The 23448-nt window shown below is 36.2% G+C and overlaps 1 protein-coding gene across 2 annotated transcripts; it reads right to left on the bottom strand.

The window, feature by feature from the left end:
* On the bottom strand, window positions 20627-23202 carry LOC109708371 (histidine-containing phosphotransfer protein 1-like). Of its 2 annotated transcripts, none has more exons than XM_020230079.1 (6): window positions 22921-23202; window positions 22619-22731; window positions 22466-22534; window positions 21550-21621; window positions 21340-21412; window positions 20627-20875 (listed from the first exon to the last, which is right to left on the bottom strand). In XM_020230079.1, the coding sequence occupies exons 1-6, from the start codon at window positions 22978-22980 to the stop codon at window positions 20819-20821; spliced, it is 444 nt and encodes a 147-aa protein (XP_020085668.1). In that variant the 5' UTR covers window positions 22981-23202; the 3' UTR covers window positions 20627-20818. The 2 variants fall into 2 exon arrangements, with proteins under 2 accessions (XP_020085668.1, XP_020085667.1); XM_020230078.1 differs by having other exon boundaries at window positions 22619-22749; window positions 22921-23200.

Below are 23448 nucleotides of genomic sequence, written 5' to 3'. Positions count from 1 at the left end.
TGCCGGTGCCATCCGGTAAGGTGCCTTCAAAATTGGTGCAGTTTCCGGAACTACATCAATCACAAACTCAATCTCCCTCTCCGGCGGCATCGTCGTCAACTCCGGGGAAAAGACGTCCGAAAACTCGAAGACTATAGGGATATCCTCGAGTCCCGGCACCGCCATAGGCATCTCCACTACCGTCGCCAGAAAAGCAACATATCCCCTACTCATTAGCTGTCGAGCTCTCGCCGAAGATATCAAAGTGGCAAATAACGTACTCCTGTAATCTCTAAAATTGAACTCCTCATGGTCTGGCTCACGGAACGTCACAGTCCTCTCTCCAGAGTCGATAGTAGCATAGAACCGTGCCAGCCAATCCATATCGAGCACAACATCAAAGTCCTGCAGTTGCCCTAAAACCAACAGATCTGCGTGCAAGATCCAAAAATCTAACTGCACCGAACACAACCAACAACACTTTGCAACCTGTAAAACATGGTCGAGGAGCTGCACCTCTCGTGCCTGTGACAATGACCCTAACTCTAGACTATGCAACAATGCAAATGCTCGGTTAACAAAAAAATGCAATGCACCGGTATCAAAAAGTGTACGAGCCCTAATGTCGAAAACCAAAATGATACCTGCCACCACTCGGTCGGCTGCGGTAGAGTCCTCCACCCGAGCTGCATATACCCTGTCGCTCGGAGCCTGCTGTCGCCGTTCACCCTGACGCGGCATAGATGCTCTGTCCTCCTAGCGGTAACTCGGTGCTGCTCCGAAAGACTGCTGAGATGCTGGCTGCGCTGATGCAGTGGATGGTGCTGGAGATGCTGCTCTCGGACAAGCTGACCTTATGTGCCCGGGCTGACCACATCTGTAACACCGGCCCTCTCTCTGCTTACACTGTCGGGGCCAATGCTGTCCACCACAAATGATGCACTACGGAGTCCTCGGTGGCTGTCCCTGCTGATGGGATCCCCTGGAACGCTGACGACCCGAAGACCCACCACCCTGAGAGCGTGATCGTGGAGGTCTCGGCGGATGTCTACTGCTCGACTGTCCTCCGTTATCTGGAAAGGGGCGCTTCCTGTCCTGACTCTGCCCCGGTGCCTGAGTCCTCTCCCGAATCGATGTATCACCTCTCTTTATCCAAAGAGCCTGCTCCATAGATGCATCCAAGGTCCTTAACCTCTGCGCCTGAACAAACCTGAAGATCTCGGGCCTCAAACCCTGCTCAAATAGGTATACCCTGTGCGCCTCGTCTCGAGCCACAAACGGAACACAGTTCAGGGGTCGAGTGAACTCCCGAATGTACTCCTAAACTGTTCGCTCTCCCTGCTGGATCCTCTTCAAGTTCTCCTCGAGCTTCTGTTTCACACTGTTGGGAAAATACATCCCAAACAGCATGCCACAGAACTCATCCCATCTCATCTATAAAGCCACCAGTCCATAGTTTCGCCTCACCCTCCTCCACCATGCATGTGCATCACCTGCTAAGCAGTGAACTCCCCGATGTACCTGCTCCCGCTCAGGGATGAACAGATCTTCAAACAGTTTCTCCATCGCGCTGGCCCAGCCCTCGACAACCCAAGCCTCAGTGCAACTGCCATCATAGGTCGGCAGATCAAAACGGCGAAAACGAGCCAGTCTCTCTGTCATCCGCTCCTGCTCAGCCTCAGTCATCTGTATCGGCCCTCTAGAAGGCGCAATTGGCGCTGAGGAAACATCCACTTGCGGGGGTACAGCTGTGGCTGGTGCTGCTGTTGGAGTAGTCGGAGGTGGAACTGGCTGCTCTGGTGCTCTCGGTGCCGTACTCTGTGGCGGAGCTAACCTCTCACACATCCTCTGTAACAACTCCCCCTGCTGCCTCGTCACCTCTGTCAGGGCTGCCTCGTCACCTCGTGTGCGACTTTTCTACGTCGCACACGAGCCGAAACGCCGAAGGTGGCTGCTGGAACTCTGCAGAATCAGCACTCCTCAAGCTTGGAATTGTGAAATTTGGTGTAATTTAGAAAAAATTGAGGGGTTAGAATGCAAAGAAGAGCTTCTCTGTGAAGCAGCACTCCTGCTCGCTCGTGTTCGGCTCGATAACAGCTCAAATACATATATTTTATATTTATATAATTTATTTAATTTATATTTATATATATAAATAAATACTTATATATATAATATATATTTTTATTATTTAATTTTTAGTAAAATAAAAATATAAAAGTGAACTCATAAATAAAAAAATTTATTTATATATAAAGTTTCAACCATTAGATCAAAGTCTAATGGATAAGATTTTATAAATTTATTTTTTATATATATTCAATTTAATCTTTTTAACTTATTGTTCGTTGGCCAGCTCGTGAGCATATTAACGAGCCGAACACGAGCTGAATTTTTCGGCCGAGCCGAACACAAGCTGAATTTTTCGACTCGATATTTTAACAAGCCAGCTCGTGTTCGGCTCGTTTATTNCTTATTGTTCGTTGGCCAGCTCATGAGTCAGCTCGTGTTCGGCTCATTTATTAACGAGCAGAACACGAGCTAAATTTTTTGGCTCGATACTTTAACGACGAGCCAGCTCTTGTTGGGCTGGTTTATTAAACGAGCCGAACACGAGCCGACCCAGCTCGCTCGTGTTCGGCTTGTTGACGCCCCTAATTTAGACGTGGGAGGTGGATCATGGAGTAGAAAGATAGGATGTAGTGATACCAGTCTGTTATGGTTTCCTATTGCATGATCAAGCCTCCATCATATTATTGCTTTTGGTCGCTACCAGTTATTAAATAAATTGACTAATTTCATATTAACTTTTTGAGAGTGCTAGTGGAAGCGACACATAAGACCAGTACTACTATCTTTAATAAGTGATTATTGCTTAGTTTCTACTTGCACTCCCCTTGCGTATAATACGAGAGCATTGGGCTGATTTGGTCAGTTTTTAGTGGAACGATGGATCGAGTAGAATTTTTCAATTTTATAATTTTTTTGAACTGAACCGACGAAACTATTACTTCAAACTAAAAACCAACCGAACCAAAAATCAATTTGGTTGATTTGAACCTTGGGAAGTTGGGCCTTCAGAATTATAAATATAGCCAACAATTTAAATTTATTGGTTTAAAGAGTTCAAACTGTTTATATTCAAATTTAATTTATATTAAAAATATTAAAATAAAATAGTAGCAAAAAAATTATTGGACTAAATAGAAAATTTTTATTTGACCTTTTAAAACATTTTTAAAGGTAACATATAAATTATTTTTTAGCTTAAAAAATATTTTGGCACATTTAATCGTTTAATCTTATCAGTTCGAGTTTCAAATTAGACACTCGAAATTTGAAACTTGAACTGAACACCAAAAGCCAAAAATTTAGGTCAAATAGAACTGTTTAAACAAAATAATTGATCGAACCGAACCTTATTAACTGAATTATGTCGGTTTGGTTCAGTTTTTCCATTGCTCATCCCTAATAGTATCTCCAAATGTGTATTTATTTTCTTGCCATATTATGAGTGGATGACCTATAGGACTTTGAGCGACAAAAATTGTATGGGCATCGTCCCCAAACAACTTGTTTGGGAATGATGCCGATGGGCGTCTCGTGGTGTGCGGGCGCCCATCGCACGAACAGAAACAAAAAAAAAGAGAAAAAAAAAAATTTGTGGCTCTAATTTTTTAAAGAGAGAGAGAAAGAAGCAGGTGAAAGAAAGGGAGGGCTGCGATGGGCGTCAGCACACCATGCGGCGCCCATCGGCATCGTCGGATGCCCATACAATTTTTGTCCAACATTTTGGTCCCATACACTCTATTTGTTTGAGGTATAAAGGGTTATCCCATCCTTTACATCCAAACGAAAAAACCCAAACGAAAAAAATGGGCACTCTTAACTGGTTATCTCGTTAACGGGTGGGATAGCAATCCCACCCCTCCTCTCTATTCCCACCCGTATTTAATTTTTAAATTTAAATTAAAATTTTAAAATTTAAATTATAAATTTTAAAAATTTATAATTTGTAATCTTAAAGTTAAAATTTATAATTATAAATTATAAATTTTAAAATTTAAATTATAAATTGATATATTCAATTTTTTTAATTTAAAATTTAAAATTTTATATTTCTAAATTTAGATTTGATCTTAAATTTGAAATTTGAAACTAAAAATTTAGAACTTTAAATTTTCGAATTTGAGATTTTTAAATTCAAATTTTAATATTGTATTTTTAAAATTTAAGAGTTATATATTTAAATTTAAAATTTTAAATATAAAATTTAAAAATTTTAATTCAAATATAATAAAGAGGGCAATATTGTTATTTTCTATTTATAACCACCCACTATCCTTCTTATTCCACTTATTCCAATCAAACACTATTTTATTTACTTAGATTAAACTCAATACTCAACCAAACACAAAATTACTCTATACCTACCTTATATCTCATCTAATATCTATTCCTAAAATAATTAATTCTTACTTATACCCGAACCAGACGAAGCCTAACGGTTGTCACGTCTGTGATAGTAACATTGTGATGCTAGGGATATATTATTAGTCTTGCATGATTCGAAATTTGAGTCAAATTGAATCAATTCTAAATTTTATGGCAAACTTGTCGCATCCTAGAAAGTTTGATATATGACAAACTGTGTGCAATCAAAACCCCATAAAGTCATTCTATTAGTCTCCATGAACAAATTAATTAAGAGTGACATCTCCTCATCCATGTATGCATTCATCACGGCTATGAACAAACTCATGCACCTTACATAAGAATACTCCACTGTTAAGAATTTTGACAACTAAGCCTTAGTTTGGTATTAAGGACCTCAGATAAAATAGAGTTGGGAAAAAAACATACAGGAATATGTTTTTGTGTTTTTCGATAAAACTATAGAAAATATATCGTAACTAACTCATCGTAATATACGAAATGCAATATTACGTACGGAAATAAATAATGTATTTTTTAATTGTATTTTCTCACTGCACGTAATATAATTTTTTCGCAATTCCAAACGCAACCTAAATATTCTTCATATATATGAGTTTTTACAACGAGGCTTAAGAAACATATGGATCTTATGGCAAATTTGGATACTTACATGGTCAACAATAATTTGGTATCATCTTTGTTTAGTTTCATAAGTATAAAGAAGAAAAGAAGTTGATTGTGATGTTTACTGAAATATAAGATTCTCAATTGCGAGATTTACAAGTGTGGGACGAAATTTGGTATTTGACCTAAACTTTAGAAAACAAATATGTAACGAGCCTGGTATTTAAGAACTTGGTAGATTTTATTTAGAAAAATATTTTCAGAAAGGCTAAATTACACTTTTGGTCCTCAAACTACAAGGGCGTGATATTTTGTCCTTTAAAATTTAATTTATCATAATTTTTTACTATAATTAAGTTCCATAATCTGATCTAATTGACTAAATATTAATATATCATCAACGTAGAAGTGATGTAATAGTATTACAATTAATAATATAATAGTAATTAAAATGACACATCATTTCAATATCAGCAAAACATTACTGTGACTTAATTATAATAATTTATAGAATTGTTGTTTTACATTTGGGCCCCTCAAAAAAAATTATTTTTACAAATAGGCTCACCAAATTTATAATTGCAATTTGGCCCTATTCCTGCCATGCAGACGCTACATCAGTGCAACGCGACCAGGGGTGGGGGAGGTGGAATAAGTTGAACACGGTGAATGATTCACCGTGTTTAGAAAAAATATATATGTATTGTGAAAAAATATAAGTATTGAATAGAAAGAATATAATTGTGGAAAACGGTGAACCATTCATCATGTTTGATTCACTGTGGGGTCCATTTGTTTTGGTGTAAGTGGAGTGATGGAACTCAAGTTCCATCACTTCCGTTATTTATTTTGGTGTAAGTCAAAAATATAATGTAACTCAAGTTACGTTAGATCTCCACTTTCCCTACTCTTGACTTTTTTCTCTAAAGTGCTGAATTTGACTTCCACCGCACTCAACCTTCTCTAAAAAGTTCTCTAAAAAGTTTATTAAACAGTAAGACCTAAACTCTACTTTCTCTATAATAAGTTAAAATTACCTTATTTACAATAAATTATGATTACCTTTAAATAATAATAAAAATTTAATTATATAATAGGTTAAAATTTATAGTGATAAATTTATCACTATATTTAGGAGATAACGGGATCCACTTACTTACATCAAAACAAACAACGGAACTCAAAAAATTAATTTTGTCAGCATCAAGTTACATCAAAACAAACAGAAGAAGTAATTGAATTTAACTTTCAGACTGTACGAGTTACGTCAAAACAAACAACAGAAAAATAATCACACTTCAGAAAAACCCAAACACCACTGCACTTGACTTACGTTGGATCTACAGATTCGTCAATCCAAACGCCCCACACCCCTCCCCACCTAGCTTGGGTGGTGCTAATATGGCGGCTGCGTGACGGGAATAGGGTCAAAATTATAATTATAAATTTGATGAAACTATTTGTGATTTTTTTTTTTTTTGAGAGGGCTAAATGCAAAAATAAAATTCTAATTTATATAATGAGAATAAAAGAATATAATAAATTAAAATTTAAGAACCAAGTTGTCATTGCAACATAGTTTGAGGACCAATTTAACCTTTTTATTAGAAATAATTGATATTGATTCTCAAGATGACTTTTCATTTGTTCCACTTTCCAAAGCATAATAAATTATAGAGATAAAACTGATATTATCACAGCACTAACTTTGAAGGCGCAGAACTAGTCCTTATAATTTGGGTAAATTGAACTACTAGCCTAGGAACTTTTAGTTAAATTTCATTTGAGTTTTTAAATTTCTTGTTTATGATTTAATTTATGAATATATATATTTTTTGCATATTCCAGTTTATTTTTAAATTAATATCATATGGGTCTCATATTAATTATAATAAATAATTAACTGAAACTAAAAACATATTATACTTTTTTGTGAATTCATTTTTTTCTTTGTCTAAAATTCTAAATTAATATAACTTTTTTATTTACTATTTGTATAGTGCAGTTTATTGTAATTAAGTAATTTTAATTTGGCATACATTAAATTATATTTATAATATTAGCCAAATGATTTTTCTAAAATTTTATTTAGCCAACTCTTTTTGTCAACTCAGTATGATGGTGGATAAAAATAAGAAAGACGGTGAATCATTTACCATTTTTAGAAAAAGATAAATCGTTCTTTATTTTTAGATTGCTAATGCTGTTTATAGATTTTTTTTTTAATGGATTGTGAGAATTTTTGTAAGGTTGTTAGAATTGTAAGTGGATTATTGGAATTTCTATTTGATTGTAAGTATTATATAAATAGGTTGTTAGGAATCTTTTTATTGTTAAGGTTATATGTGATTTATTAAAATTTTATTTTTGTGATTGTTAGAATTCTATATAAAAAGCAGAATTTTTGTAAAATAAAGTGATAAATAATTTATTATCTTTTAAATTTTATTAAAGGTAGCGAACGATTCATTATTTTTCAATTATTCTGCCACCGTGGCACTAAGACGAAATAGAATTATTTGACAAAATAAAATTTTGATATGATTTTTTAGTAAATTATAAATATTTTTGTGGATTTATTTGAAAAAAGTCGGCCAATTTGCATAAAAAATCCACTTATTTTGGACTTTTGCAAAATCGGGTCACCTTTTTCGTTTTTGCAGATTCGGTCCGCTTTTTCAGCAAACTGACCAAAAGACCCTTATTACTTTTTCTCTTTCCTCTTTCTCTCTCTTCTTCGTTTCTCTCATTCTTTTTTTTTTTCTCGCCGGCAGAGCGGAGGCGGAGCGGAGGCGGAAACGGTCCGTCTCGCCTCTCACCCTCATGCTCTCGCCCTCGCCCTTGCCCTCGTCCATGCACCCCCCATCTTCCTTGCCTCCGACCCCGCCAAGGCCACGCCGCAACTTTTTTTTTTTTGCTTTTTTCTTTTCTTTTCTTTTCTGACTTTTCTCCACCGTCTCCGGCGACGACGCCTCTCGCCCTTCCCTGCCCTTCTCATCTCTCCCTCTCCCTCATTTTTTGCCGCCTCCAACGACGATTTATCTTCGCCGGCGCCGACGTCGACACCGTAGAGGTCACTATGGCGCTACAGCCTCGGAGCGGGGGGTCCTTAGCGGCGTCGTCACCGGCACCGTAGCTGCTGGCAAAGAAGGTGACAAAAAAAATTATAGAAAAAACAGAAAAAAAAATAAAGATAAAAAATTATATAAAAAGAAAGATGAAGATGAAATTGCATCTTTAATTACAAAAAAAATTATAAGTTGCACTATTTAAGATATAAACTGCTGCTTTAAGATAAAAATTATACTCTTCGAACGAAAATTATACTATTTTTTATCTTAAACTGCATCCTTTTAAGTGATATTTATACTGTTTCTTCTCTTGTTGCACTGTTTCTCCTCTTGTTACATTGTTTCTCCTCTTGTTTACACAAAAATGGTGCAACAAGAGGAGAAACAGTGTAATAAAAGGAGAAACAGTATAAATATCTCTTAAAAGGGTGCAGTTTCTCCTCTTATTGCATTGTTTCTCCTCTTGTTGCACTATTTCTCATATTGTTTACACAAAAATGGTGCAACAAGAGGAGAAACAGTGCAACAAAAAAAGAAACAGTAGATATATCTCTTAAAACAGTGCAGTTTCTCCTCTTGTTGTACTATTTCTCCTCTTGTTTACACAAAAATGATGCAACAAGAGGAGAAACCGTATATATATATCTTAAAACAGTGCAGTTTCTCCTCTTGTTGCACTGTTTCTTCTCTTATTACACTATTTCTCCTCTTGTTTATACAGCAATGGTGCAACAAGAGGAGAAACAGTGCAACAAGAGGAGAAGCAGTATAAATATCTCTTAAAAGGGTGCAGTTTAAAATAAAAAATAGTGTAACAAGAGGAGAAATGGTGCAACAAAAGGAGAAACAGTGCAACTTTTGTTTAAAGAGTGCAACTTTCATCTTAATGGATGCAGTTAAATCTGAAAGAGTGTAATAAGAAGAGAAACAGTGTAAATATCTCTCAAAGAGTGTAATTTTTGTTCAAAGAGTGTAGTTTTCATCTTAAAGCTGCAGTTTACATCTTAAGTAGTGCAACTTATAATTTTTTTTACAGTTAACGATGCAATTTCATGTTCATCCTTCTTTTTATATAATTTTTTATCTTTATTTTTTTTTTCTGTTTTTTCTATAATTTTTTTTTGTCACCCTCTCTGCCAACAGCCACGGTGCCGGCGACGACGCCACTAAGGACCCCCGCTCCGAGCCTGTAGCGCCGTAGTGACCTCCACGGTGTCGACGTCGGCGCCGGCGAAGATGCATTGTCGTCGGATGCGGCAGAGAATGAGGGAGAGGGAGAGATGAGAAGGGCAGGGAAGGGCGAGAGGCGTCGTCGCCGGAGACGGTGGAGAAAAGTCAGAAAAGAAAAGAAAAGAAAAAAGCAAAAAAAAAAAAGTTGCGGCGTGGCCTTGGCGGGGTCGGAGCAAGGAAGATGGGGGGTGCATGGACGAGGGCAAGGGCGAGGGCGAGAGCACGAGGGTGAGAGGCGAGACGGACCGTTTCTGCCTCCGCTCCGCCTCCGCTCTGCCGGCGAGAAAAAAAAAAAGAACGAGAGAAACGAAGAAGAGAGAGAAAGAGGAAAGAGAAAAAGTAATAAGGGTATTTTGGTCAGTTTGCTGAAAAAGCGGACCGAATTTGCAAAAACGAAAAAGGTGGCCCGATTTGCAAAAATCCAAAATAAGTGGATTTTTTATGCAAATTGGCCTTTTATAATTGTATATAATTTAATAGGGGCAATTGCTTATATACCACTGAATAGTTTTCAATTTTTTAGTTTATCCCTTATTGAATGGCTAATATTAAAATATTCTTTTAACGTGCTAAGTTCTTATTGAATAGCTAATATTAATATATTCTTTTAACGTGCTAAGTTATTTCAAATATATTCCTAAATTTAAATTTTATTAGTAAACTATTAGCACCCGTCATTATCTNAGGGCGAGGGCGAGAGAATGAGGGTGAGATGCGAGACGGACCGTTTCCGCCTCCGCTCTGTCGGCGAGAAAAAAAAAAAGAACGAGAGAAACGAAGAGGAGAGAGAAAGAGGAAAGAGAAAAAGTAAAAAGGATATTTTGGTCAGTTTGCTGAAAAAGCGGATCGAATCTACAAAAATGAAAAAGGTGGCCCGGTTTTGCAAAAGCCCAAAATAAGTGAATTTTTTATGCAAATTGGCCAAAAAAGTCTGATAATGGATTATCAGCAAAATGTGATTTTTTTTTAGTTTTTTAATAAACTATTACCCACTTAAATATTTATATAAATTTTTTAAATTTAAAAAGTATTCTTGATATTGATATTTTTAGAAAGGTATCTATATAATAATTTGAGATAATTTCACACAACTTAGATATATTTCTACAAAGTTTTAGTTTTCAGATTTATCCTTTTAAAAGTCCAATAATATTCATATTTACCCCTCGGATTTATTACCGTTAGCTCATTATTTATTTTTTTACAGAAAATAACTAAAATGTTATTTCTGCCATCATAAATATGTTCCTTTAAAAGTCTCAATTATTAGAATCGTGCAGAAATATTCTCCCAAAAAAAATTTAATGGTCATTTTCTTTCTCTATAAAAACTAATCCAGTTCACCATTCTGATTCTCCAGCGCTCGACATGGGCGACATAACACGCGTTGTAGATGAATGGGAACGGAGAAACCCTGATTTTGATTGAATTAGAGTTTTGGCTGGAAGTAAAAAGAAAAAATCAATTTCTCTCATTCACTAATCAAGATTAAGTATTTTATTTATAATTAATTATATATTTCTAACGGATACTAACAATAAAAGTATATTTGAAACACTTTTTGAGGAATAAATATAAAACTTAAATTTTTATAGAAATATATCTGCTATTTGATATTTTTACAAAGTGCTGAATGAAATTATTCCATATAATTTATGGTCGGTGAAAGAATACACATGAAATTAACTATTAGGATAAACTTCAAATACTACCCATGTGGTTTCACACTTTCTAATTTTAGTACCCTGTAGTTCAAAGTATATTAAGTTAGTATCATGTGGTTTCATTTTTTTCTTTTCGTCAGTTTTTTGTTAATATTTTGTTAAATTATATATCAAAAAAATTTCAGATATCCCATCTAAGTTTATCTTTTCACTGATTTAATAAAAAAAATTAGTAAAATTAATAATAAAAAAATAAAAATAAAATGACAGAGTACTAAATTAATACACTTTAAATCACAAAATAATTAAGTAAAAAACGTGGTATGGTATTTGAAATTTTTCTTATTATTTTTAACAAAAAAATAATAACAATGCCAAAGTAGGAAACTTCTTGCTGACAAACTATTTATTCCGCGCTCCAAACAAGCGTCCCATTTCCCTTGTCGCAGCAGTTGTGGTTCCACTCGCAGAGCAAACCAAACCAGCCAACGAGTAGAGCGAGTTCGTCTTCTTCCTCTCCCCCCCCTCCCGAGCTCGGAGCTGGGGCCATCCATGGCGTCCACCGCCGCTAGGGTTACCCTCCGCCTGGCCTTGGCGGTCCTCCTCCTCCTCCTCGCCTTCTACGNAACTTCTTGCTGACAAACTATTTATTCCGCGCTCCAAACAAGCGTCCATTTCCCTTGTCGCAGGAGTTGTGGTTCCACTCGCAGAGCAAACCAAAATCGCCAAACCGTCGAACAAGGTCTCCCCCCTTCTCCAACCCCTCCCCCACCCCCCACCCTTCTCCTTCTTGAGTTATCTCAACTTTCTAGGGCTTTCTCTCTGCGTCTCAGGGATCTCCCAGATCGTTCTCGAAGCCCAGAAAACCGTCGGCTGGGTGCGCGACGAGTCCGATCCGGGATCGGACGGCGATCGGACGGCTTCGGTCGCGTCTGCGGCTCGTCGGATCCTCCGCAAGTGATCAGGTCCTTCTCGATGTCGACGAGTAGAATACATATATATGTTCTTGGTTCTCTTGATCTTGAGATATGCATATAGTTTCTTACTTTCCTTTGTATCTTTGCTGAGTCCCAACAAATTGGTTCTGTAATGGATCTTCTATGAATAACACATTTTGCGGTGAACACACTGCCTGCAGCTGCAGCTGCTGCTGCTGCTGCTTCTTGTGGGTCTGTGTTTGAGAGGGATGAGGAAGAGGCTGATGTCGAATTGGATTAGGAATTGATGTTTTAGGTTTTAAGTAATCTAAACGACCATGCGAATCATGTAGTGATACTTAGCGGGCTGCATGTATGGATCGGCTGTAATTCCGGCTGCATGTAGTGATTGTGGTGCCGTCAACTTGCGGTCATGAATATGCATAATTCATCATGTAGGAACAAAAACCGCTCTATATGATAAACCTTCACTTTCTGCGATCGGCACTCCCCTGAGCATCACTTGCTTTTGAAATACGATTAGTTCTCGGTAATAAAAGTCGTTGTGATCGAACTCCTTAAGTGTGCTATTTAGCTGATTCGCGAGTGAAGATCATTGTGTTAGTAAATAATATATGCACATGGACCTTTGAATTAATTATTATGTCATACGTATAAGAAATAGTATATTCTGGGCATCACTGATAGAAAGGACGTCACTATGAAATGCTTATTGTTTACCTGCATGTGCTGGGAATAGTTGAAATAAATGCGACCTCTGTCAAAATTCAAGAAGTTGATCAGGAACAGGAACAAGTCGTTGAAGTCAGAGATCGAGTGGCGGAAGAAATTGTTTAGATAAATCTTATTCTCCTAAGAAAATTTGCAAGTGGTAAGTAGTGTAAGTAATGACACATCATATTGTGTTGTACTTAGTTTAGAACCAAATTTCAAAGATCTATGTCTAAGATGTAATTACTGAGAATGCTACCTGTATTTGAAGCTTGTGTGTCAATCATGATCAAACTCTTAGATTCCAATTTGTTCGAGCTTCTTCTGGAGAATTTTTCGCTTGACCCATCTTAAATCTAGATTTATTGGTACAATTCAATGCTGAGATTGCTTTTTATTGCACAAAATCACTTTTGACGGTTCTAATTCCTGGTAGAGGACAAGTTTTATGCAACAAAGCTAGTCGGTCAAATTAAGAGTCCTAGTGTTGTCAGATGAGTGAGCAGAGTCACAACATGTCCTATGCAGCAGCATTAAATTTTTTTTGTTGTGAACTACTAAATTTTTTTTTCTTATTTTAGCACTTTACTTTTTTTAAATCGTAATTGTTATGCTTTTAGATCCTTTGCCTTACATATTTTGTAATGGGTTTTTATTTATAATTTTTTATTTTTTAGTGTTATTGAAAGCTCTTTTAATTATATCTACTTAAAAATGAGGAGGTGAGAAAGTTTCAAGGACATTGAAATCTGTTTTTAAAAGATTTAAGAATCCCTGATGTAATTCTTGCCAGATTCCGAATTTATATTTTCAGGAAGGCTCAGAGGAGAGTTCTAAGTTCATCAGAAGGTTTTCATCTCTTTTCTTGTAAGCCGACTTATGAATCGTGTAATATGTCATTGTATTTTACATTGAATGTTTGACGAAACAGATTATTATTCGTTGGTTCTCTTGCTTTTTCTCTTCTAGTCTCAATTCCTCGGCTCGATTGAATTGGCTCCATCTTTTCCAAAAGCTTTTTGATCTTCTTGTAGGTCAATGTGAGCATTCTCCTCCATTTCCTAAATGATTTCATTATTACCTGCTCTTGGAAAACTACACTTCATATTAGCTTTATTAAAATCCTGGAATTTTCCGTGTCATACCAGTTATTAAACTCTTTCGACTAACCTTAGCTCTCGGATTAATTCAGAAAACCTCTTCAATCCCTTTAATTTTGGAAACTGGCAGTTATACCTCCTACCATTCTTTGAGTTTAAACTGTTCTTCCTACCTAAGTACCCGTGTTTGTTATTTTCTTTCCTTTCATTCACTGTGTTGTATTAACTTATATAACACAAAATTTAGTCTATTTACAACCTTGAGGGCTCTGCTATAAGTTTATTTTGGTTTTACTTTCTTCTCCACCACTCCCCTTTCCGACCATTTTCTTGGAGCTCTTTCTCACCTTGCTTTATGACTCTCTGTTCAAATATTTTATCTGTTGTTTCTGTCTTTGATGATCTACCTTATGTGCCTTTTGGTTAGCGCTGGCGATTAGATCTCTGAAGCTGGAGACAGCGGGTGTGCTTCAGCAATAGGCACAGATTATTTTAGGCCACTGAATGGCGAGAATGGCTTTGTCTTGTGTTTTATCCATGCTGTTTCTTTTTTAGTTTGAGAAATGCTACTTGTTCGTGCAATAGTGGGGTGTGTATTTTACACCTCACCCATCCGCAGATGCAAACGGGGCGAATCTGGGGGCGGGAGGTGCTCCATTTTCTTGGCAGGTCGGGCTGGATTCGGGGCTGCTGAATTTTATCCCATCTTTTGTCCTCATTTATCACTTCATTTGGAGTGGATTGGTGTAGGAATGGATTTTTGGCTGATCGGGGCAGATCAGAGGAAGGGTGTGACACCCCGCTTCTCAGTTGGGTTACTCATTCAATCCTCTTAACCTCTTTGACCTACTCACTGCTCAAAATACTATAACCAGGTTAAGGAATTGACCGAGCCTAGGGCTAGAGCACTTTTAGGATAAATGACCATCGTGAGAAGTAGAGCGGCACAGTTTATCAAATCCAATCACCAGATGGAAATGTGGGATGAGTCTTAGCTGAGTTACGGTCAAGCAGCTGGCAGAGCGCGGCTCATCGACTGACTTTTATTGTGGATAGAGCGCAGCTCTCCTCAAGGTCAACTAAGAGTAGCGAAACGAGTCCTATATTGCCTGATACTTGTGAGTGTACTTGAACATGTTGAAATATCCTATATATAAGGCATAGTAGAGATAAACCTCTTGACCCACCTATAGTATTTTGGGCAGTGGTTAGACTCAAGATGTTAGAGGGTTGAGTGAACTTAGAGGCTATAGTAGTTTTAGGATAGATGAACCCTCGGGGAAGCTGGGCGTTAGAGGGTCTCCTGCCTTCCGCTTCATTTTTCAGTGAATTCAGGACGAGTTATTTTTTTCCCCTTTTTTACCTCTTACTTATTGCCCCATTCAGTGCGGGCTACCAACCCGGATTCATTTGCATCCTTACATATCTATCCATAAGTTGAAACAATCTTTTTGGATTTTTAGTGTTAAAAAAATAGAATTATGATAAGATTAGTGTGATAAAATTAATCCTTAACGTGGTTTTAGATATATATTTGGGTATGCAAGTGGCAATGCTCTTTTAGTTTTCTATATTGGAATTTATGTTTATGAGCTTAATCAAATCAGGTTGTTTGTTGAGCTATCGGAATGGAATGGAACAAGTGGCAATGCGTGTTTTCTAATTTTAAAAATTAATTTTATTTTAAATTTAGAAAAAAATTTATAAGTTCTGGATAGAGACAGTAGCTAACATAGGTCCTAGGAGCAGATTTGTCCTTCGAAATTAAGGATTTTTTTATTTTTTATTTTTTCAATGAAGCCATAAATTCAAATGCTTTATTCATAAATGGACAAACAGAATATCTTGCAATCAGAATACCTTGCAAATTCGGACCTTGTTCTAAACATTGGAGCATTTTGATCGGATTTTTAAAAATTTGGTGCAAAATTTAAATACGGATCAAACTTTGCCATAGAAACATAAAACTAATGAATTGTTTTATGCAAAAAGGCTAAATTTGTAGTATAAAAGGGAATTACTTTTTAAAATAGTTATAGATTTAATTCAATATACAATTAGTATTTTTCTACTTATAAATATACTGATTGTTTTCATCTTCAGAAAGTAAAATCAATCGATTAATCAGTTTGACGTGACAAGCCCTGGTGGGACAAGTGGCGTGACAAGATCTGGTGGGACAAGTGAATTAATCAAACTTTGCTTGAACGGAACGATAGAAGATTACTTAATACTAGATAATAAATAGGTTTCATTGTATTATATTTTTTCAAAGGCACCACTTTATTATCTTCTTATCTTTTTCAAAGGCATTCAAATTTTTTTATAAAATTTAAATGTATCATTTTTTTTTTTACAGATTTAATTATAATAATTCATATAATTTATATAATTATAAATTTTTAAAAATAAATAATTTGTTTAAATTTTGAAGGTAAAATATTGTTTACTGTGCTTGGATGAGCGAAAGAGAAAAATGTGGACTTTGTTTCCTGCTAAATTTCGCAAAGTTTAAGGTGAACTTCTACAGTGGAGAACTTGCTTTTAGCTTTATGGAAAGGAGATTAGTGATTATCGAGTTTCTCTGTTCTTTTTTGTACTTTGCTCTGGTTTTGGTTGAATTTTTTTTTCTTTAATTCTGTTGTGAACAGGTGCTTAAATTTTTAATTTGAATAATTTGATTATTTAAACTTTATTAAATAGTTTGATAAATTTATCTCTTCAATCGAAGTTACTAACCACACAGCAGTTTTGATCATATGTCATATGCATAATCTTGTGAGACTAAAAAATATAAAGACTTTTTTTTTTCTCTTTCAAGTTTGAACCCGCTTTCAATTTTTTTATTTTTAATATGTTAGAATAGAAAAAATAAATTCTATTATTTTTAAAAGCTTATAAGATTATATGCAAGATAAACAAATAAAATAATTGTATAATTAGTAACTTCAATTGAAGAAAGGGACTAATTAAACTATTCGATAAAATTTAGGGGTGCAGGCATCTAATTGTTGAAACCTCAAATTATGAGAACTGGACAGGAGTTATTCCTACAGTGAGAACTTGTATCTAATATCCTGAAATAATTTAAAATCTCATTACGTAACGTGTACAAATAATAGAATTAGAAAAATTAGAATCCAAATTCTACGAAAACACTGAACCGGTTGAACGAAAACTGTTGGCATTCGGTTAAACCGAATTAGGTGCAGCTATGATCGGGCTCAATTAGATGGTTATTATGTTGTCTAATTAGACTAAACTTAATCTCATTTTTGAATTGAAAAGCTAATTAGATATATATTCTAGTTACATTAGGATAAGAATCATAAATCGATTCGACCTAATTTTTTACTTATCTATCAGGATTTTGAGATTTCTTATAAATATACAGACTATTTTTTTATAGGTAAAACAAAAAAAAGAATACATAAAAAACTGTCATAAATTCGTGAGTAATTTGTGAATCATCTTACAAAAGAGAGAAGCCGTATTCTTTACTAACATACTGCTTCTAGAGGGTCTTAAACAGTGGATTTACTTTTTTTAATTAGTTTGCACACTTAGCAACCAGAGAAAGGGGAAGGAGTTGATATCATGAACATCTCTTAACCGGCTGGCTCTCCATGTAGCTTGAGCAGCAGGACAAACAAAAAAGTATGCTTAATATCAATAGTTTCATCTGTTTGTTCACAACTCCGGCAAAGGGAAGATCTAGCATTTTGCCTCTGAAATCAATTGAGTTGTGTTGCAAAAGCATTTTCGCATGCTCGCCAAAGAAAATGGATCATTTTGGGAGGGGCCTTTCGATTCCACAATTCTTTCCAGAAATGATCATGAAGAGCAGTAGAACTCCTGAGGGCAGTGCACTTTGACTCTCCTTTTCTTGCCCTTATTCAAGTGCCATATGAGTGAGCCACCAGCAGCTCCATGGCTTGGCTTCCTCAGTGGTCAACATACAGTTTTGAGTTTTTGATTTTGAGCATCCCAGCATTTAGAAGGAGTTTCAGATCTGCCACAAACTGCATATTCAATTTGTTGGTGTTTTGAAGATAGGACCCGAAAGGCCGGATTGTAGGCGACCCTTTTATCATATCAAATGCCCGCAGACTTCCATGGGTGGACGAAGCACCTCCTGACTGAAACTTGACTGGCTTGCTCCTCGGACCGTTCTGCAATAAGCCCATAAGGCTTCCGGAAGCCTTATAGCAATCTCCTTTTCTTTCTGGAAAAGACCGTCTCTTTGAGAAGCTTGCAGTCTTATTGAAATCTTCAATTAGGCCATTTGTAGCCGCCAATTATTTTTTGGCAGAATTTTTGGAAATGTTGGTCTCGAAACTGTGGCCCCTTATCATGGATGAAGCCCTTTGAGCACTCCGAATATAGAAGTTCTGAGGAAGTTGAGAGCGGCGGAGACAACTAAACTTCTACGGGGGGATGACCTGTAGCTTCCATTGCAGGAAAAGATCTGTGCTAAACTAGTGACGAGAGTAGCTGCACCGAACACTGAAATATATATGGGACACACTAAGCTATTAAGAGTTAACGCCCAAACTCCTGCTGTAGATTAGATTTCAGTTGCAATCTCAATTCAAAACTCAAGATATGTCTCTGATGTCTTTCTTTCGATGAAACTCTTTTTTTCCCTCGTATAACATAACATTGAGTAAGAATTGACAGAGGGAAAACCAAGACAGATACAGGCGGTCCGCATTCTCATCCCTAATTCTCATTTTTTGAAATTCATTTGCCTTTTTTCTCTCGATCATTGCTGGCGCTTGATACCTCTTGCCTATTTGTTGTACTTTGACTCTTTCGATCTTAAATCCACTGTCACAATTGGGAGTGCCTCTTTTCATTTTGTTAAGGCTAACTCTTAAGATAATCAGATTCTTTCAATCTTTAACTAATGAAATACAGTATTCTATATAACAATAACTCGATTTATTAGTATACGTAATATATAGTAATAGTTTGAGTCGGCTGTTACGAGTATGTTTCACAGGTGGGTTTATTTAGGATTTGTGTGAATAGCAAGATGAGCTTGTCTTGACATGTAAGAAGCTGGTTGACGAGGCAGAGGAAAACAGAGCCTGAAGGTCTGATTGCGCTGTGGATTCTCCACGACTCGATACCTTGTCTCGCGGCCTTTGGTCATGCTGTTCCCATGGACACTCTGCATAATAGGATTTGCTACTTTCCCGAAAGGTTTGGAAGACAAGCAATACCTTGACTGCTCACCAAACCGGTCCAAACTCAGCAGGGGTCGTCCAGAAAACTGCTAAAAGCATCAGTTTGGAGTGGAAATGCTTCATTTTTAGTTGTACAAATGTTAAGAATGCTACCGAGTGCTGGTAAGCCTGATTTTTGAAAACCTTGCAGCATCTTCTTGCTTTACAAACCAAACAATGGGTAAATTGCACAACTAGTCCCCCAACTTTCAGCTCAGTTTCCTTTTGATTCTCAGACGTATAATTTCGATATTAAAGCCCATAGATCTGTATGTTTATACCCTATACATTTATCACTTCTTTATTCTATTTAGTTCTTACTATATATTGAGTAATAATCTTTGTACTACTTAAAATTTGGACACTTAAATTGAAAGAATCAATTGAATGAAGAATCAGTAAAATTCAAAGTGTAGATACTTTACGATAAACTAAGTGTACTCTAAAATAGAAGTTATGATAAAATAATGTTTAAAACTCTCATACACGAATAAAATTGCATTGAAAGTTTAGCATCTTGCACGTGGAAATCAAACGTACTTATCCAAAAGACTACTTGGCTCACAATCATTAGTAGCCAAATGATTCTATGTGAAACATGCTTATTGCACACTCATAATAATGCCAATTTTGATAAGGTCCCATTCATTTAGATGCTTCGCAATTTGTTAATTTCACCATTTGCACGTGCACATGCCGTAATGTACAAAATTTGAAATACTTATGAACTAAATTTCATGGGCAAGGTCGTTTTTATTTGGAATCTGCCACATGTACATTCTAACACTTCTCGAATCATTTTATTGTTAATCAGACAAAACTTATAATCATGTTTTTTTTTTTCTCTATTTGAACATATCTGTAGACGAATTTCACTAGAGCTTGGTACAAGTGGAGCAGATAAGAAAGAATTAGAAGGATCCTAAATCTAAACCAGAATAGAAAGAGGGAAGATAGAAGTAATAAATCTTGAAACAAACTAGGGGAGGATTTTGATGCCACTCCACCCAACATCTTCAAATTGAAAATTAACTAATATCATGTTCATGGGCATAAAACTGAGTGAACAGACCCTAAGAACAAAAGTGGCCAAAAACATGAAAGAGCTAAAACAAAACCAATCAATCCAATCTCCATTCCAACACACAATCACACTTAAGGATTGGAGGGGTTTGCCTTTCTCCGCCGGCCGAAATCAGTTGGCAAAGAGGGCAGTGACGACAAGCGACATCGGAAACTCTTACCGGCTGTGTGGAATACTCGGACGAGGGTCGACCACAAAAGGACTTTTCTCAAACTAAAAAGCAATGGAGATTACAGTTCATCTGTGAAAGAGCTGGTGCATTATAGTTTTTCTACTTCGGCCTAGGCAGCAGGAAAATGTGCCCAAGAGCACCGCATTCATTTCCATTTGTTACCGTTCATGTAATTGTCCGAATCAGTGACTTTTCTCTATTTCCAGTATTCTTTTCTTTTCCCATAACTATCACATGCTGTATTCATCATTGCCCCATCTGCTTACTACCATAAACATATCCCAAATTCATGATACTAGCACTTTTAAAAGATCTTCAACAAAAGCTGATAAAAATCGAAACAAATATTGACAAAAATAAAATTCACCAAGCAACACATGGACACTGAAACGCCGTCGGAAATAAGCAATTTGGTTGATTCATTCATTTTTCTACAGTTTCTAGATACTGATTCCATCTTTCATTTGGGCCGGACACAGATGTTTCAAAATTAGCGGACCAAGAGGCATATAACAGGTAGAGGAAAAGCTCAAGAAACAAACAAAGAGAAGGAGCACCACCTCCTACACTCGTTAACTTAATCCTTGCTCATAATTGGTACGACCCCGCCAGTTGCAAGAATCTGCTGCTCCAGCTACAATCCGCCCAGAAGGAAAATTTGAACCGAATTCAGAAGTTTGCAAATCATTTAGAAGCAAAAGAGCTCAACATTAAGGGCAAAATTGTATAGAATTAGCCCTGATGGCTGTTTGATTTGAAAGAGCTAAATAACCTTCTAAATTTTTAATTCCCGCCTAACCTTTCTGTTAAATAATGGGAAAACACTTTCAATTAGTCTAATTTGTGTAATTTTATGGATCTTCCATTACATAATTTGGATTTGACGTTTTCTTTACAGAAACGTAGCCACACAAATCACACGAGAGGCTCGAATCAACTCTAGAAAAGCAAACAAAGCATCCAAATAATGTTATGGAAGAGTCATCAAACTATTCAAACAAATGAAATGAAAAGCTAGGCAATAAATTAATTTTATAGTTCAGGTTAGTTCTATACGATTTCAATTTCATATAATATTAATAAATGACATTTCCCTACCCTGAATAGAGCGTCAAGCTTGTTCTTCACAAGGTAACACTCTTGCTTAACTTGCTGCAAACATCCGAGACATCTGCATAAGGGTTTGGGTTTTCTTGTCAGAAAATATTAGACGTCGGAGTTTTCACGAAGCCTTACTCTATTAATGTGGTTGGTCCAATGTGTTTGGTCCAGAAAAGGATTTGCTAAACACAAGTATTGGGAGCTTACCCCTCTAAGTTATTCTCGTCACAGCAACTTCGAAAGGTAAGACAGACATTTTTTACTCTTTGTGCACCAATGCTGTATTAAGGAGACATCGAAGTACTTCAGTAAAATTGATCAAAACCAATTTCTCTCTTAAATATACTTACTAACTTAGCATACAGAAAACAAATTGTGAATACAGGGGAGAAAAGATTGAGAATATAGTAACTGGGTGTGGTCCTGTTGAAATCTGCTCCTAGAACGAAAGATGATGCTAAATTCTAGTATGACATAAGATAATATGAACCTTACCTGAACAATGCCACACTTTGAAACATGCATTTGAACCTCAAAAATTTTGGTTTTACTACCCAATCTTATAATATATTTAATTTCCTTTATGTTCCAATCAGCATTTTATGACAAAGAGTATGTCGTATGCTAATATAATATTATGTTATTTAATGCAATATTGTATAGAATCCGGCTAGAGTACATGTAGAAGCACAAAAGCCTCTGTGCTTCTAAATCATTTTCGAAGCTGGGACATCTAAATTGATCTCCATTAGACATGATAAAAAAAAAAAAAAACAGTAGTGGAAGACTTAAATTTCACCCGATTTAAATTATTCTACTTGTTAAACTTACAAACACATCACATCACTTACTAAAATAATCAACTTTGAGAACTTTTAATCACTAAGCAAATGATTTTTAAAAATCATGAAATTTTGGTTTTTACATACTTCCAATAGCGTAGCGTAGATTATATCTAATAAGCCGATCGTTAATTCAGACGTCCAAGGCCTCCGTACTTCCAAAACTACTCTATCTAGACTTAACATTTGTAATGCAAATAGTAAAAACTCTCAACAGAATTTGACGAAAAATTTTAAGCATGTTCTAAAAAAAAATGGAGGATGATGATGTAAGACTAAACCTGGCACTGCTCCCCTTGAGCTGGTGGACATGGGCATCAATCTTCTTGAAATCCACAGTCTGTTGATCCCTTCAGACACAAACACACAGATAAACATGGTTATTTTTCAGCAGAGAGAAAGGAAGAGGAGAACTTAAGATCAGATCAACTAACAGGGTCCTGCTGAGTTCATTGAGAAGCCTCTCAGAGTCCTCAAAGAAAAGAGAGGCAACCTCAGATACAAAGTCAGGGTTGCTCTCATCCTGCAGATGCTGCAGTTCTGTGAACTGAGAATCCAGAAACCCCTTCCCATCCACACACCACACACACACACACACACAAAATAAAACCCAAATAAAAGGAAAAAAGAAAAGAAATGAAACATGAGAGAGACCATATAAGATGAAAAAAAAAAAAGGAAAAAAAAAAAAGAGGAGATCTTTCTTCTTGAGCAAGGGGAGGTTCTTGATAGGTACCTCATGGAAGAGGGCTGAGATGAAATCAATATACCTCCTCTGCAACCGGCTCACTTCCATTTTAGAATCCTTTTTCTTGAAGGAGATGAGACGGGGATGAGAACAAGCTTTTTTGCTTTATATGGGAAGAAGAGGAAAGTGGTGTTTTCGGGAGGAGGAAACCACACAAGAAAGGGGACGGAGTACTGGAATCTGGGAAGTCTCAGAAAGAGGAATTTATTGCGCATTAACCCACATGGACAGAGGCGGAAGGTTTTCTTTTTTTTTTTCTTTTTTTTCTTTTTATTTCCGGTGAATAACCCTGGGGAGACAAATTCATTAGCGGAGCCGGACTCCAACCATTTGCTCATGGCTTCTTGCGGCTTCCGAGAAGATTCTATTTACTAAAAAAAAGGATTAATTGCGTACGTATCTCCGAAAATATAGTAAATTACAAATATATATCTGTAAAGTTCAACTTTCATACGTTATTTCTGTAAAAGTCTTAATATTTTCAGATATGTTCTTACCATTAGAATCTGTTAGAAA

The sequence above is a fragment of the Ananas comosus genome, linkage group 4 (assembly GCF_001540865.1).
Source record: "Ananas comosus cultivar F153 linkage group 4, ASM154086v1, whole genome shotgun sequence".
NCBI classification, from domain to species: Eukaryota; Viridiplantae; Streptophyta; class Magnoliopsida; order Poales; family Bromeliaceae; genus Ananas; species Ananas comosus.
Note: the sequence above shows the minus strand (reverse complement) of the source record. Positions and strands in the feature narration are given on the sequence as shown.

Excerpts from the sequence above, each read along its gene's own strand:
- LOC109708371 (XM_020230078.1), bottom strand. The coding sequence starts at position 22,980 with ATGGAAGTGAGCCGGTTGCAGAGGAGGTATATTGATTTCATCTCAGCC. Across the intron at positions 21,622-22,465 it reads CTCAAGGGGAGCAGTGCCAG|CATTGGTGCACAAAGAGTAA; the intron begins GTTTAGTCTTAC and ends TCCTTAATACAG. Across the intron at positions 21,413-21,549 it reads GACGAGAATAACTTAGAGGG|ATGTCTCGGATGTTTGCAGC; the intron begins GTAAGCTCCCAA and ends ACCCTTATGCAG.